At 53.9% G+C, this 16,582-nt stretch overlaps 6 protein-coding genes across 6 annotated transcripts; 5 read left to right on the top strand and 1 right to left on the bottom strand.

Annotated features, from left to right (window-relative positions):
- The first annotated feature begins 256 nt into the window (after window positions 1–256).
- Window positions 257–606, top strand: BDV59DRAFT_185239 (uncharacterized protein). The gene has a single exon (XM_073690816.1). It carries the CDS (start codon window positions 306–308, stop codon window positions 564–566), a length of 261 nt encoding a protein of 86 aa, XP_073544851.1. The 5' UTR covers window positions 257–305; the 3' UTR covers window positions 567–606.
- A 1,225-nt stretch (window positions 607–1,831) lies between these two features.
- BDV59DRAFT_185236 (uncharacterized protein) lies at window positions 1,832–4,873 on the top strand. Its single transcript, XM_073690815.1, has 2 exons — window positions 1,832–2,069; window positions 2,248–4,873. Exon 2 carries the CDS (start codon window positions 2,569–2,571, stop codon window positions 4,534–4,536), a length of 1,968 nt encoding a protein of 655 aa, XP_073544850.1. The 5' UTR covers window positions 1,832–2,069; window positions 2,248–2,568; the 3' UTR covers window positions 4,537–4,873.
- Window positions 4,874–6,158: 1,285 nt separating this feature from the next.
- cp1 (putative carboxypeptidase S1) lies at window positions 6,159–8,347 on the top strand. The gene is made up of 2 exons (XM_073690814.1): window positions 6,159–6,338; window positions 6,392–8,347. Exons 1-2 carry the CDS (start codon window positions 6,198–6,200, stop codon window positions 8,090–8,092), a joined length of 1,842 nt encoding a protein of 613 aa, XP_073544849.1. The 5' UTR covers window positions 6,159–6,197; the 3' UTR covers window positions 8,093–8,347.
- On the top strand, window positions 8,348–10,331 carry BDV59DRAFT_185231 (putative DnaJ domain protein Psi). The gene is made up of 4 exons (XM_073690813.1): window positions 8,348–8,797; window positions 8,859–9,074; window positions 9,140–9,819; window positions 9,878–10,331. Exons 2-4 carry the CDS (start codon window positions 8,927–8,929, stop codon window positions 10,172–10,174), a joined length of 1,125 nt encoding a protein of 374 aa, XP_073544848.1. The 5' UTR covers window positions 8,348–8,797; window positions 8,859–8,926; the 3' UTR covers window positions 10,175–10,331.
- Window positions 10,332–11,413: 1,082 nt separating this feature from the next.
- On the top strand, window positions 11,414–13,253 carry BDV59DRAFT_195209 (uncharacterized protein; the record flags this gene model as incomplete). Its single annotated transcript, XM_073692519.1, has 5 exons — window positions 11,414–11,563; window positions 11,664–11,806; window positions 11,857–11,920; window positions 11,979–12,369; window positions 12,448–13,253. The coding sequence occupies 5 exons, from the start codon at window positions 11,414–11,416 to the stop codon at window positions 13,251–13,253; spliced, it is 1,554 nt and encodes a 517-aa protein (XP_073544847.1).
- Window positions 13,254–13,434: 181 nt separating this feature from the next.
- BDV59DRAFT_195207 (putative C6 transcription factor) lies at window positions 13,435–16,227 on the bottom strand (the record flags this gene model as incomplete). The annotated part of the gene is made up of 3 exons (XM_073692518.1): window positions 13,435–15,174; window positions 15,584–15,612; window positions 15,666–16,227. The coding sequence occupies 3 exons, from the start codon at window positions 16,225–16,227 to the stop codon at window positions 13,435–13,437; spliced, it is 2,331 nt and encodes a 776-aa protein (XP_073544846.1).
- Between the last annotated feature and the right edge of the window lie 355 nt (window positions 16,228–16,582).

Raw genomic sequence — 16,582 nt, 5'->3', positions numbered from 1 at the left:
GATACATAAAGGGTTGGTACGCGTGAAACTCGACAGGTCAACATTTCCCATGAACCAAGCGTGGCGCTGCTAGCCGCTCTCGTGGGAACGCCATCGCGAACTACCTAGTAGGGACCTACGCAGTACATATGAGAGATCGAGCGGTTGCGACGGGGACTGGGAGTGTCTATACCCTGTTCGGGGGTGTCCACGATGCGTACGGACGAAGGACATGACTCAGGGTCGAGATTGAGAGCTGAACGAGGCTATTGATAGTGCTGGATTAATTTACTTGGGTTTTCGGCGCAGATCTAGATCTTGGGTGAATGTTCTTTTGGGCTGGGGTTTATAGTAGGATCGACTCGCGCTGTTGGCGGCATCGGGCATGCGAGCTGTTGATTTGCCGACGCAGCGTGTCAGGTAGAATGGACAGGGCGGGATTCTGCAGGGGCATCTGCATGTCAATATCGATCAGGACAAGGTCGACCTCGATCTCGAGGGATTTCGTCCCTACGCCGTACTCCGTCGGAGTCTTCATGGTTTTGAAGTTTGTCCCGGTTCGTGGCAGGTTGACATCTCGTGGATGACGGTGGATACGACGTGATACAGCTACGTGTCAAGGAATATCACATTGGACATCTCCAAGGAGAATTAACCGTCTGCATGGACAGTTCTTGGGGTTAGATTCTTCCATGTGGTGCATCGTACGTACGTCGGTCGGGACGGACAGTTCAGCGCCAGCTGACACAACCGTGGCTAGTGCCAGGAAGATTTCAAATCGCAGAGCTCGACCTCCGAGAAACCTCAAATGCAGACACCGCCAACGCATGGCCCTGAACCAGGGACAAGCTGGTTGGTAGACTTCTGATGCCAGATGCGCGAACGGGTAGTACGAACCCCTCTCAACAACTCACCATGACGACGGAAGCTCTGAGGAGGGTGAGAAGAGACTGGCTAAAATCCTCCGAACTATCGAAAGTCTACTGTACTTCGTATGCATCCCTTTGAACCCCTTCGGACAAGTCATTATAACGGAAGGAGAATGGGGAAGGCAAGCGGGCGATCATGGCCCCCCGGTTTAATTTGATTTGATTACAGGGGCTCGGCTGATGAAGGATCAAGGCCCGGGGGACTGGGTTGGGTCGGATCTGAGGGAGACTAACCGGACAATCCATCCTACAAGTGTTCGAGGACGTCGGGAGAGAAGTCCTGGGCGTGGCTGGAGAATTGGAGCTGTCACCTGCGGCAGACTTGATACGTCCACCGACGAGAGGGGATTCTGAATCAGGGTTTCAAGAACGAATGTAGGGATGAGAGGGGGAAACAAGATCATCGTGGTGATCTTAGAAGCATTTTTATCCCGAGTTAATCTGGGGTGTTGTTGTTTTGGAGAGCGAGAGAGGATTTCGTGGCCGAGAAGCAATTGTTTGGTTCGGGTGATGAAGGACGTTCCAGGTTGATGATAACGGCGGTAGTGGATCATGCAGATCGGATCTGGAAGAGTTTTCCCAGATCAGTTGGATTGTTGGAGACGTCCTGCGTGTTCTATGAGTACAAAATAGATAGTATGAGTCGAGGTAGACTCAGTACGAGTAGTATGAGTAGTGTGAAGACGATGATGTGAGCGAATGCCGATCATGACGCGATGATGGCATCTATACACGCAGTAGACATCTTTATGCTTTACTCTTGACAAAAACAAATAAATATCGTTGTCGGCAGAATATCATGCTCGGAAATAATAATATTATGATTACTACGTCTTACTCCAAAGAATGGCATTTTTCTCAGCCACGATCCACTCCATCTATAAGAACGCCAGCTCTTCCGATCCAGCCGTCTTCAGCCGGCAGTCATTCTTCTTCATCTATTCTTTTCTTTTTCGATTCGATTTCTCCGCTATCAGTTTAATATTAATTCCTAGTTCCGGTGATCATCTCATAGTTCGCCTCTCCCATCTCCCTTGACACCCTTGCGCCCTCCCCTCATTCCCACCCACACTAGATATATACGACGTCTTCCTCGAGCCCTAAAAGGTCAAAGAAAAAAACATCAAAATCCCTCATGTCCCTCTCCTGTCGGCTTCAAAGGTCCGTATCAGTATTCTGCCCGAGTTCCCCCGTTCCATGGTTTCCCCTCTGCCGTCACTCGGGATGATTTGATCGCCACTCTGCGATGGCGCATGCTGCCCTTCCCCGCCGGTCTCGAACACGGATATCACGGAGCAACAGAGCCTTGTCGTGCTGACTGCTGTTATATACTCTCCAGGCTCCAGTCGATCGTCCCGATATATGACTTCCACCGCGTTTGCCTGTTTTGACTCGTCCAGCCGTCCCATTTCTCCCGTTTGAGTTACATTCCAGTGCTCTCTAGCACGCATTCCTCGGCTGTGTCAGCATCCCTGCTTCTTCCCGTTTGCTGTCCACTCTGTCGTCGCATTAGGGAATCAAGGACCCTTCCGTACGTCACATGGTCGCTGTTCTCGTCGTGCCTCCGTCGTCCCTATCCTTATAGATCGCGGTGTGCTCCCACCCCCAATTTCGGGACTCCCGTCCTGTCTGACGTCTGCTGCGCACAAACGTCATCATCATGGCTCCCTCATTTTGGGAACGCACCAAAGGAACCTCCAAGAAAGGTTTCGACAAGGCATGGAATACCCTCGACAAGCTCGAAGGCCCCGTCAACCGGTTATCTTATCGCGTTGGCGCCGAGGCCTTCTGGCCCATGAACCTCGAACGAGAAAACGAAAAGGCCGCGCGCATCCTCCGGAGCTTCTGCAAGGATGGCTTCTACGCAAATGAAGAGGTCGAGGAGGAAGTCGTGGATCCGAATGGGAAGATCAGCCGTCCCAAGGGTAAGCAACGAGTACTGAAGAAGATCCCCACCGAGGTCATTCGCCGCGCCAAAGGGCTCGCCATCTTCACCACCATGCGAACCGGCCTGTGGGTGAGCGGTTCAGGCGGAAGTGGTGTGCTTCTTGGTCGGATCCCCGAAACCGGCGAATGGAGTCCTCCCTCCGGCATCATGATGCATACTGCCGGCGTGGGCTTCCTCGCCGGCGTCGATGTCTACGACTGCGTTCTTGTCATCAACACATATGAGGCGCTCGAAGCCTTCAAGAAGGTTCGATGTACGGTGGGCGGCGAGGTCAGCGCATCCGCTGGGCCCTTCGGCATGGGTGGTGTCCTCGAGTCCGAGGTCCACAAGCGCCAGGCCCCCATCTGGACCTACATGAAGAGCCGTGGCCTCTATGCCGGTGTCCAGATCGATGGCACCATCGTCATTGAGCGCACCGACGAGAACGAGCGCTTTTTCGGCGAACGCATCTCCGTCGTGGACATCCTCGCGGGGAAGGCGAAACATCCTCCTGCCTCCATCAAAACCCTCATTCAGACCGTCAAGTCAGCACAAGGCGATTCCGACGTAGACGAGGACTGGGTGGTCTCGCAGGGCGAGACGCCCGGGGACATTGATGCCCAGGCATTGTCAGCGCAGACATTCGGCATCCCCGCAGCAGATGACCCAGATCCATACGGCGTCAAGGCCTTGGAAGCAGAAGGCCTCTTCATCCGAGAGGCCGGTACCAAAGCCCGGCCCCCGATAGAAATATTCGAGTTCCGCCCCAACCCGAGTAGCCCCGTCTATGCGACGTTCCGCCGCAGTCTCGACAGTTCTCCGCGCAACAGCTGGCGCCAGAGCGTGCAGAGCTACGTCAGCATGGACCGCGGCACGCAAACGGACGACGGACCCATGACCGCCCCGACTTCCATCAGCCGCGCCTCATCCCGAAGCAATCGGGATTACCTGGCCAACCCGTGGGACAACGAGGAGAACCGCTGGGAAACCGTCATCCCGGAGCGCAAGGAGAGCTACGTCTCGGGCAATGAGGCTGGCCTGGACGACGGATACGACGACTACGAAGACGTCGAGATCCACGAGGTCAGCAGCGCTCGCGTCTCGAAACGCGACAGCGCCGGTAGCTCTGCGTCGCCGGTGTCCACGGATCACCCCACTAATCCTTTCGAACCGAAGCGTCAGTCGCCCACGTTCACCAAGGCCCGTCTGGTCACCATCCCCAAACGCACGCCTCCCGCGCTACCCCCGCGCAACCCCCAGCGTCCGCTCGATACCTCTGCTCCCGTCTCCCCTATCTCTGTTCCTTCTTCCCCTGTGGCCGAACGGTCCAGTTCCGCCGCCGACGCTCTCCACGAGCTCCCCCTCCACCCGGAGAACGATGCGGGGGGTATCTCTGCGGAGAAACCCTCCAAGGCAGCGGCCGATGCCGCTCTCGACAAGGACGAATTTCACTCGATATCGAGCGCGCATACGTCCGACTCCGAGTCGGACACCGACCTGAGCACAAAAGAACACACCTCGGTATCGGACGCCGTGCCTCCCAAGGCCGAGACGGACGATGAGGATGCCACCGAGACGCCCTCGTCCAAGACGGAAGAGACGCCGTCCGAAAAGACGAAAGTCGAGCTCGAAACCGAGCAAGCGAAAGCCGTTGGGGACCATGGGAGTGCCCACACCGCTATGGACCCGCAACCCGCCTGATTCCCTCTCTCCTCTCTCTCTTACCTTGGACATGATTCCATTCCTTCCCGCCGTACCATTTTCTTTTTGCCTGTATATATTTCTCACTGATATAGTTTTGTCTATTCCTTGTATATGTGTGGTATCGGTTACCCTATCCTTTGGGATGCATTCTTGTGGTTATTGCTCTCGTTCAGCGGGTTGGCGTGGTGATCGGTTTGGAAATATTTGGGCATGGTATACCTGGGCGTCTGGTCTTTCGGTTGGCAGGGGCCTATGTGTACAGGATGAGTTGTCTGGACTCGATGCATTATATCCGTTTGATTTAGTGACTGAAATAATAATTTGGTATTCTGACAGACGGCAATACGGGCATACCGATAGACCAGCACGAGTAGATCATAGGCTCTTTATGATACTCCTAAATATCCTTGCCATAAGATGGCCCTTCACAAGTGATATTTATTTCAAGTCCGCCGTGAGTTGAAACAGATAGTATCTCCGGGTGTGAGAGCCTCCTGCTTCTAATTTTTCTAATCTTGCTATATATTTGGTTGGCTATTCTATAGATGAAGCCATATTTTCCTCGCACGACATCTGCTTTTCCGTAATTTTCTTAGAATCTTAACTTTTATATTTTTTAGTCTTTTTTTTTTTTAGTTCTCTATTCTCTATCTCATAAGTTTACATTCTGTTATCAAAGACCAACAAGATACGAGCAAATCAAAATGCATTAGGCGACAGAGACCCTAACGCCCCCTGCCCTTTCTCTTTCTCTTCGTCTTTGCCCACTTCCCTCTTGATACACAGAACACTATCATCTGCGCCTGCTGTTCATAACACCGCTTCCCAAATTGTAATTTGCGATTGATATCTAGCCAATGACCAACAATGTGTCTACTGATTTAGCTGCAAAACATTGATGCAGTTTACTGTATCAGACAGGCTTCCCATGCGCAGGTTATCTAACCATTCAAACTGGCTTGCGGATGACTGAAGATGTTCTCCCCAAAGGTTTCGGTACAGGTCTTCAAGTGCGATTTGTCTTCATCTGAAGCTTTGAATACAATCTGGCGGCCGAGTCAAGACTAAACTAAAAGCGGAAGGCAGAATAAACTCTCTCAATGAACCCAGGTTTGTCTTAACCCTACTATATATATCATTCTACCGAGGTAATGTCGCCCGCCAACGACTCCCTCAGCTACCATCTCATGCTGAATACGCACCCCTCGTGGAGTTTTACGTAGATATCGATTTAAATTAATATCAACTTAGTTTCCGACCGGAGGGACACAGGAACAGCATCGAAGCATTGCATAGTGGCCACCAGTCTATGATGTGGCTTATCGGCATCAATGCCACAATTAAGCGTAACAGCGAAGTCAGACAAAGCAAACTTAGTTCCTTTCCAAACTCCGCATTAGCCCGTGCTGACGATGTATCATCATCCCACAATCATCACTTCTCCACCCAATGACCTCCCCTGATCTTCTGCTCCCCACTGTTAGTCCGGCCGGATTGTTACATCGATCGTCGGTCTAATGGGCCAATAACGGCTCCATGTGCCTTGGGAAATCAGCTCCCCTGAATCTCATAAACACCCCGGGGACCCTGGGGAGAACCTCCGGGTTATCTTCTCCTTCTCCCCTCGTTCGAGCTGACTCGGGAGATAAAACTCGCAGATGCCTTCTCCCAAGTCGATCGTGATTAGTGCCGTTGGGCTAGCGGGGGCTGTCGCTGGACAGTATTTCCCTCCTACCCCCGAAGGCCTCAAGGTGGTTCATTCGAAGCATGAGGAAGGTGTCAAAATCTCTTACAAAGAGGTATGTATGACAGACTCGGCTGATTTTGGGCCCCAATCTAATTGCATATGCAGCCCGGTGTCTGTGAAACGACCCCCGGCGTCAAGTCCTATTCGGGTTACGTCCATCTGCCTCCCGGCACGCTCAAGGATGTTTCGTTAGATCAGGATTACCCCATCAACACGTTTTTCTGGTTCTTTGAAGCCCGCAATGACCCGAGAAATGCCCCGCTCTCCATCTGGATGAACGGCGGTCCAGGCAGCTCGTCCATGATCGGTCTCTTGCAGGAGAATGGGCCCTGTCGGGTCAACCCGGACTCCAACTCCACGGAGATCAACCCCTGGTCGTGGAACAACTATGTGAACATGCTCTATATCGACCAGCCGAATCAAGTCGGCTTCAGCTACGATGTGCCAACCAATGGCACCTACAACCAGGTCACCGGTAATTATGACGTGTCCGGGTTTCCCTTGGGCGTGCCCCCGAAGCAGACCAACATCCTCAATGTGGGCACCTTCCCAAGCCTGAACAAGTCCTCCACTGTCAACTCGACCGAGAACGCCGCCCGCGCTCTCTGGCACTTTGCGCAGACCTGGTTCTCCGAGTTTCCGGAGTACAAGCCGCATGATGACCGCGTGAGCATCTGGACAGAATCTTACGGAGGACGGTATGGCCCATCGTTCACGGCGTACTTCCAGGAGCAGAACGAGAAGATTAGCAAGGGCACGATGTCCACCGGTGCGGATGCGCACTACATCAACCTCGACACCCTGGGTATCATCAATGGCTGCGTCGACCTCCTCGTTCAGTCGCCCAAGTACCCAGAGATTGCCTACAACAACACTTACGGCATCCAGACGATCAACAAGACCGTCTACGAGAATGCCATGAAGGCCTGGAGCAAGCCGGGCGGATGCAAGGACCAGATCCTCGAGTGTCGTCGCCTCGCTGCCGAAGGCGATCCCCAGATGTTCGGCAACAATGCGACGGTCAACCGGGCCTGCTCGAAGGCCGATCAATACTGCAGCAACCAAGTCGAAGGCCCGTACACCCAATTCTCCGGGCGGGGATACTATGATATTGCGCACTTCGACCCGGACCCCTTCCCGCCACCGTACCTCGTGGGTTTCCTGAACCAGCACTGGGTGCAAGGCGCGCTGGGGGTGCCGATCAACTTCACCCAGTCGGTCAACAGCGTTTACGAAGGGTTCTCCTCCGTCGGGGACTACCCGAGGTCGGACGTGCGCGGGTACCTGGATGATCTGGCGTACGTTCTGGACTCGGGCATCAAGGTGGCCCTGGTGTACGGCGACCGGGACTATGCATGCCCGTGGAACGGCGGCGAGGAGGTCAGCGTGTTGGTGCCGCATGCAGAGGCGGAGCAGTTCCGTGCAGCGGGATATGCGCCGCTGCGCACGAACGCGACGTACGTAGGCGGGATGGTGCGTCAGTACGGCAATTTCTCGTTTTCCCGAGTCTTCGAGGCGGGCCACGAGGTGCCGTCGTATCAGCCCGAGACGGCGTATGAGATCTTCCACCGAGTGATGTTCAACCGCGACGTCGCCACGGGGAAGAAGGACACTGGGACAGACGAGCCGTATTCCACGACCGGCCCGTCGTCGACGTGGAATATCACGAATGTCGTGCCGGATAGCCCGGCCCCGACCTGCTATGTCCTCCAATTGACGACGTACTGCACGAACGAGCAGATCCAGAGCGTGGTGGATGGCACGGCGGTGATCAAGGACTACATCGTGGTGGATGATGTGCTGTAGATGTACATAATGAGCGGAGTTGAGAATGTGAGATATACAGCTGTTGATAGTTAACTGGTTCCAGTAACTAACTAGTTAGTTGTGGAGTAACTCCTTATTATGTAAGGGATGTCTGCACGTGCGGGGTTATCTCTGCGCTAACCCGGATAGGACAGAGGGCATTAGATAATCTCCATGTCCCGATCGGGAATGTTCGAGATGATCGTGACCAACTCAGTCGTTCTTTTGATGTCCTGCAATTCTCATCTTCACACGCTGCTGCATGGAGGATACACCCGTCACTAGACAGCCTCAATCCTCGACTGATCCCTCTATAACCACCCTGCTCGCATCATATGGTCCAGCTTTGTCTCCTCACTGACACCGTCGAATCTTCGCGAATCTTCGATTGGCCAGCGGGTGCGGTCAAGCGTCACACGTCATTGCCGTCACCTGAAGTCTAGTCCAAGACCAGCTCCTTCTCCTCTTCCCTACGGCCTCATATCCTCGATCCTGTTTCAAGTCCTCGCAGGTCCTGTCGTTGATCGTCTACATCATCCGTTATTCTTTTGTTCCTCGACTCTCTCACTTCTCGTCCTCGAGATCGATCGTCTCGTCCATCGCCATATCCGGTATACTCTGCCCGCTGCCCCGCGAATCTTCTACGTCATTCGAGATCCTGCGGTCAATCCATCCTCGATCCCATTTCACAGCCCTGTGGCTCAAGTTAGTACTGGCCGAATATCCGTTCTCTTTAGCTTATATGCTCACCATCCCTTCCAATTAGCTTGTGTTGGGTTTTGGCTCGTTCCCTTGAACAGCTTATTCTCCTTCCATACCTAATCATCGACCACAATGGTTGCCGAAACCAAGTTATACGATTCCCTCAGTATCAAACCAGATGCTTCCCAAGATGAAATCAAGAAGGCGTATCGAAAGGCCGCTCTAAAATACCACCCCGACAAGAACAAAGACAACGCACAAGCGGCCGAGAAATTCAAAGGTAGGTCATACCCCCTTCCTCTTCTCCCCCATCTGATTGTGGACCACAGCTGACAGCCTCCATAGAAGTTTCTCAGGCCTACGAAGTGCTCTCCGACCCCGAAAAACGCAAGGTATATGATCAATTCGGTCTCGACTATCTCATGCGGGGTGGCCCCGCACCTTCGCCCGGCGGCGGAGCCGGCGGTGCTGGCCCCAACCCGTTCGCAGGTGGTGGTATGCCTGGCGGTTTCTCCTTTGGCGATATGCCCGGCGGCGGCGGTGCCCGCACATTCCACTTTTCCACCGGTCCAGGCGGTGCGGGCGGGTTCTCGTTCAGCAATGCGGATGATATCTTCCGGAACTTCGCCAAGAATAGCGGCGGCATGGGCGGTGGCCTCGATGATGACGACTTCCTCTCGTCGATGTTTGGTGGCATGGGCGGTGGTGGTGGCCCTCGCTTCCGTTCCAGTCGCGGTGGTGCTGGTCCCGGCGGTTTCCAGAAGGCCCAGCGGGCGCCGACGCCCGAGCCGACCGTCGTCGAGAAAGAACTCCCTCTGACCCTGGAGGAGCTGATGAGCGGTACGACGAAAAAGGTCGTCGTCAAGAGCAAGACCTTCGATGCGAGTGGGAAGCGCTCCACCCAGGATGTCACGCTGGAAGCGAATATCAAGCCGGGTCTGCGCACTGGCTCGAAGATCAAGTACCGCGGGGTCGGAGACCAAGAAGAAGGCGGACGGCAAGATGTTCATCTTATTGTGACGGAGGTAAGTTATCCTTAATGTTCAGTCGTGTTGTGCGCGACGGGCACTAACTGGTCTACAGAAAGAACACCCAACCTTCAAACGCCAAGGCGACAACCTCATCACAACCGTCGAGATCAGCCTCAAAGACGCCCTCTGCGGCTGGGAGCGCATCGTGCGTACGATTGACGGAAAGCCCTTGCGCGTGCGCAAGCTGGGTCCGACCCAGCCTGGCCATGAAGAGAGATACCCCGGGCTCGGCATGACGATATCCAAGAAACCCAGCGAGCGTGGTGATTTGATTGTTCGCGTCAAGGTCAAGTTCCCCACCAGCTTGACCCAAGACCAGAAGGATATCCTGAAAGATGTGCTTCCGTGATCTTGTTTCTTCTGATCTCGTCTCGAGGAATTTAGCATTATTGGCGTTAGGCGTGAGCGGGCTCGCGGACGCGATATGATGGAGTTTTTCGTTTCTTTACTTATCATACGAAGCTAGGTACAAGTTAGATCAATAATAAAAGCGATATTTTACCTCCAACCCTACAGGGTAGTTATGGGTGACGATGGAAAGTCCATGGCTGCGCATGGTTTTCAATTTTAAACCGGCGTCCTTTCCACGCTCCGTATCGCTGCCTTACGCAGCCAGGCTTAATTATACCTAGTTTATCTCAGTTAATCCACGAGAAGTATTTTTACTGTTGGGCTACTGCCTACTAGGTAGTCATTCACTATTGTAGCGATCACGTGGCCAGCTCTTATATATATGACGCTCACTTGGTAGGTAGCGTCTGAATGGATCATCCATCATCTGCATCTTCCTACCATAGAGGCTGGGTCGCAATCAGGATCTTGTAAACGTTACAGTGCAATGATGGGCTCGACTAGAAAGTACTGGATGTTTGCACTATCACTCTTGAGAATTTTCAGGAAGTATATCTTCGGATGTAGGTTACCCTAGGATGTTCTCCTACCAGATGGCTCTTACAACTCCTCATAGCAAAAAGAACCCAGATGCGTTTGTCATCCTAAGCAACATTACGTTATGGCAAACGATTACACCTGAGATCGGTTACTCAGAATCATTCGAGGATCTTCAGCATGATGTAGATTTGCTTCTACGAGAATCTGAGGGTTTAAGACAGTGATTCTCGTGAAGCCTCGAGAGACTAAAACATGGCAGCCGCATTCAGAATAGATTTGTCGAGATACGTGTCTTCGACCCTGAGTCTGGAGAAAACCGTAAGCACGGTCGAAGAATGACCAACGCCGCCTATGCTGAGCCCATTCATTGCCTTTGGATATTAAAGGAGTAGTCAAATCATTAGGTGGCTCTAGCATCCACCTTCATGTACTTTCACCATGCGCGACAATCTGATCTTTTAAATTCTAGGTTAAGACCTGAGAAGCCTACCAGGAGGGAGTAAGACTATAGTTAGCGGTGGATGTACATAGTGTTGTTTTAAGTCAAAGCCTTATCTTATCAATGCTAACCCCGATCAGGAATCCAACTCACCCGATGCGGAGAAAACACCTCCCAACTCTCTCTCGCCCTCCATCTTCTCCTCCTCCTCCTTCTCCTACCCAACCACTCCCACTCTCACATAGCAGGCCGCTGACCATGCGCCGCCGAATTACCTTCGTCCAACACCCCGATGCCAGTTTCTCCCTCGACCAACTCTCTCTCTCCCGCTCCTCTCTCTCCGTCCGCGGCATCGACGCCGTCCGCGAAGATCGCGTCACATTCAGCGTTGACGAGCTCCCGTCGGAGGTAAGCCTAGTACCTATACTTTAATTTTGTCAGCTGGTCTGCCATATCTTGTCGTGGTTGGTGGATCACGGATTTGCTTCATTGGGCGCTGACCGACCAGCTCTGGCACGTCCTGAAACAATGCCACCAATTGCATATCCGCTGGGCCACGCAGTCTCTGTATGAGGCGCGCGCGCCGTTTTCCAGTCGCGTCTCGCCAGGTCTACATGCGTTCTATACCCCCGTTTCTGGGACGAAATCTGGGTGCGTCCGGGGATCTTCTACGGCTAATGGCATTGCTGATGGATGGATAGGGAGGCCGTGTGTTCGCTATTGAAAGACGTGTTCGATGCTGATCTCAAGTGCGATACCCCCGAGGTGGGTGTTGCCCTGCGTTCTGGATACAGTTTGATCGGATCGCTGATTCCCACGATAGACTTTCTTCGTTGCGCCCCCTGTGCTTTCCACTCGATTCGCTTCCACAGCCGCCCTCCAATTCCATAGCGTCCTCCCCTCCCTGCAGAACCTGGTGGCATATCTCCAGAACACGGTGTGTCCGGCTGCGGACGATGAATGTCGGCGACGAGCGACGTCGCTTCTCTCCGCGGACTCCGTCGATATCAACTATGACACTATCTCGCATGCGCTGACGCTGTCCGGATACTGGTCCCGTACGCCGCCGGACGGATGGACGGAGGAAATCCACGCACGCCAGACTGGGAAGGACCAAGTCGAGGTCGGGCTTCTGGGGACGGAAAAGGCGATCGAGCCGGAGGAGATTCAGATGGGCGGAGTACTGGCTGTGGTGGGAAAGGATGATGAGCTGAGTACGTCCCACCTTTCTTTTTGCTGGTGAGAGAAACACGGCTGGCTGCTGACATCTGCGGAATCCGCGCACCGTCTAGAACCGACGCTGTTTTCCTTCCCCTCTCGCCATCACCCTCTCGCGGACGATGCGACGTATTCAATTTCATTCCCTGAGCCGACAGGCCTTCATCCGACGATGACAATCTCCCTGTCGCGGGCGTCGCTAAATGTGCCCCCCGCGCCGCCCGACGCGACGTGTGCGCTGCACGCCTATCTAACTCTGCCGTCGACCGTCTTCGGCGACAAGTACCAACTGTCCACCACCGATCCATTGTTCCTGGACTCCCATCATCTAGTTGCGCTGCGGGCAGTGGCGGGCGAGACGGACCTGGAAGCCCCAGACTGGGTGGTGCCCCGGTGGGGATCGACCTGGCTACTCGAGCTCGCTACGCCGCAGGAGGCGGAGCTGGCAACAGATGGCTGGAACGTCACTATTCCGCTGCATTTGCGGTACCTGAAACCGTCCGAGACGGGGTATCGCTCTGCATCAATCCCATGGCCCGTGGTCTTTTGGGCATGCAGTGCTGAGGACGGCACCAAGATGGGGGTCAATCCGTTTGACCGTGTCAACCTGGGCTGGGAGGGGCTGTTTGGTGTCCGGTCCATGTTTTACCAGCTGCATCCCTCCGAAAGCCGGGACAGTGGACTAGTCGAGAAAATCCAGGTTCCTGTGCTCCAGCTGACGGAAGGCGAGGGGATCTTCCAAACTAAGGGTATAGAGTTGGGCACAGTCGCCGTCATAATTCTGGGGCTACTGTGGGTGTTGTGGAGGCTAGGCATAGTGGAGCGATCTGAGACAGATTCGCGGAAACAGAGGGACCGGAAACGGGGCAAAACTGAATGAGATAGATGCATATAACTCCGATAACTAAGCGTTTTTCTTTCGGTCGGGATATATATACACTTGTACTTGTCTAATGGGTATCTTATCGTAGCATCATGACTGTTGTTTCGACCATATTATGGCAGAGTGGTCGGTACGCCAGGGTGCAAAAATGGCCAGCCTGTGGCCAGCGGCGAGAAGCCTATATCCCCGTCGTTGGTAGTGAAGACGGGTCGTCGCTTGCCATGTTATGGTCCATGTCGAAATTCTGCAAGCTCGGCATATCGATCACCAGATCACTCAGCCACGAGAATCCGGGGTAGTCGGCCAGGGAATGTGTCGATTCCGTGAACGGCTCTTTTGCAACAACCTGGGGCGCCGAGGACGAGGTGGAGCTTGAATTCGCATCACGCAAAACAGTCCCGAGCGACCGGGTGTCTTCCTCCTTCCGTCGCTGGTGGAGTAGGATCAGCAGGTAGGCCGTGTTGTACGCTTCTCGCATGGTTTCCGTCTCGTAGGCAGACGCTACTTCGCGGAGAGTTCGCATAGCGTCACCAAGCATCGCTAAGGATGCGCGGTTGTCAATGGCCAGTAGTGTGCATACCACCTGGAATGGCACGTTCGCAGCCTGGTGCCAGGGACAATTGGAAGCAACCGTCTCGCGAGCGGCCTGTAGGCCTTTCTGGGCCAGGGCAAGGACACGGTCTAGTAGCGTCCCGGAGATGATGGAATTCAAAGCGCGCAGCCGGCGGTAAATGCAAAGCATGAGGTTGCATTGCACCAGGATCAATGGAGGTTGGATGTGGACAACATCGAGGACGTTCGTCAGGGCGGATTCCAGATCGGGCAAGTCTTGTGTTGTACTGTTTGGGTCGAGACTCTCGGATACAGGCAAAAGGTTGAAAATCTCTGTGGTATAGCCAGTGGGGCGAGGAGTAGGCGGGAGAGATGTCGCTCCGTGAAGGACAACCCGGGAGCGGCCGAGCTCGAAAGAAATCCAGACATTGAGGTGGCGCGCCATGCCGAATAGACGACGACGGATATCGGGATCACATGGTTCCGTGGAGTGCTGCTCGAGAACGGTGTCAGATGACGGTTCAAGATGAAGACCAGTAGCCTCGATCATATGCATCAGCGAGCAGCTGGCCATCCACGCAGCGTACGGAGAGGCGGTCATACGCAGGTACCCCACGCGCAGTACCCAACCCATCACGACGTCGATAGACAGGGAGTTTTCAGATATTAATGCAGGTTCCAGGATCTGTCGAGCATTCTCCACTAGTTGGAGTTCCTTGGGGGTGGCCTGGCGTTGCGAGAAGAGATAGCCGAACGCCGCGACACCGCAGAGGACCGCGTCATAGGGTCCATAGGTTAAAGCAGTATCAGACGACGGAGGAAGCCATCGCCTGCTCACTCGACTGAAGAGGTGGTCGCGGTCAATAAATCCATAGCACGGGTCGACCTTCTCGAAGAATACCGTTGCGAGGGACCGCATTTCCTCCTGAGAGATGATATCAACGACAGGAACAGGGCCTCTCACGGAAGAGAGAGTTGACTGTGGAGAATGACGCGCCCCAACATTCCAGGCGAACAGATGTAGATTGGGGGCATTGGCTGGGTCGATCTTAAGACCGAGTCGACGTACGAACGCTGCCCCGGAATTGGCTTCCAGGGAGCTGAGATGAATACCATTTGAGTCGCCGAGGGGCGCATGGATACGGCCTTGGGGCGCCGAGTCATCGCGCGACTTGGATCCTATCGCACCTATATTAGGCACTAAAGCCCTGGGATCCTTCTTTTTACGCGACTGTAGATCATAGTGACATTCAACGCCGAATTGGGTGCACGTGGAACAGGGCTGATCGCCCGAACATTTGCGTTTGCGCGACTGACAGGAGACGCAAGCAACGCGAGAGCGCTTTCTTGGAGGCTCAGTCATGGCCTGTAGTGAAGTCACACAGGGGTGTTGTTTTAAAGCATCACTAAGGGGAGGGAAGAGAAGGAGATGAGGAAGTAAATCATACGAGGAGAGCGAAGTAACGTGGAGCGGCCGAAGTACCTAGGTACCTGCCCGTCTGGGGAAAGCGTCCTTGGCCTTCTGCCTGAGGTTGTAAAACTACCCAACTAGGCAACCCTCCCTAATCCACGTACTTGCTCCCATTCGGATATCCCATGAGGCCCTCCAATTCCCGCAGGTTCGGCATCCCCCCTGGTCCCGGCATGTATTGGAGATGATTCTGTGTAGTCGATCCGTTCCACCAAATTTCGTTTTGGTGTAGTCCTTGAATGAGCGCTCCGGCGTCTATATACGTCCGTACCTCCACCATCTGCCCTTCGCGCCATCGACTCACCCAAACATTGACGATCTCGAAGGGCTCTCCTACGGACCTGAATTGGAATATGTCGCTGGCACTGTGCGGGGAGAGCACCAACCGGAATTCATTTGCCCGCTGAACCCAATCTCCGCGACTGACCATTGAGCATTGCAACCGCCGTGGATGGCCTTTGGGTTGATCCGGAACTTATTTGCGTGCACGGAGAAGATCATCACGACACGGCGCAGGGCATTGACGTAGAAATGCATCAGGTCGTTATAATGACCGGCGGCGGGATGGTGACCTACGATGGTGAAACTAACATTCTTGTGGATGAGAGTGAACAGCTTGTTTGCGTCGCTTTCCAGAGTTTTAAAGGAATCCCAGATATACATTTGCGAGACATACTTGCAGTCGGTGGATGGGTTTTCGAAGTGAAACCCGTCTCTATATTTGTCGTCGGGCTGGGGATCGTCAATGAGCCCGTCCCCATTACATCGACCATCAGGATCCACAATGCCGGAGCCATCACAGCCGGGACCTTCGAACGAGAACTGCGACTGTGGCGCTAATTGTTGGTGTGCTCGGCTATTTAAGGCAGACAGCCATGAAGGGCCGAAGGTAGCTGCAGAGAGGATGGCGGCTGCGAGGGCCCGGAAGACATATACCAAGAGCACCATGCCGTTGATCTACATACGAGCTATTCCTGGTCGCCTTCTTTCGCCAGCGGATGCTGATGACAGGATCGTGACTATGGTGGCTGTTTATATGGGCAGAAGAACCTCTCGGTCTTTTACGAGTGAAAGTATCCGTCCACGACAACAGCAATGGCTACAACGGGGGAATTGAAGGCTGGAACAAAACACCGGAGATCAGTTGGACAGGATTGAAGGGAAAAGAGCCGGGGATTGAAAACTGTTGACCGCACATCCATCCTATTAGACCCTCAAAACCGGGATGGCAGTATGACAGCTCATTTGACGGAGGAGAGTTCACCGCTGGGTGGATTCAGGGCATTCGGCACTTGTGGAGTGC

This window comes from Aspergillus ambiguus, assembly GCF_047715705.1.
Source record: "Aspergillus ambiguus strain CBS 117.58 unplaced genomic scaffold BDV59scaffold_35, whole genome shotgun sequence".
NCBI classification, from domain to species: Eukaryota; Fungi; Ascomycota; class Eurotiomycetes; order Eurotiales; family Aspergillaceae; genus Aspergillus; species Aspergillus ambiguus.
This window is presented reverse-complemented; position numbering and strand designations above follow the sequence as displayed.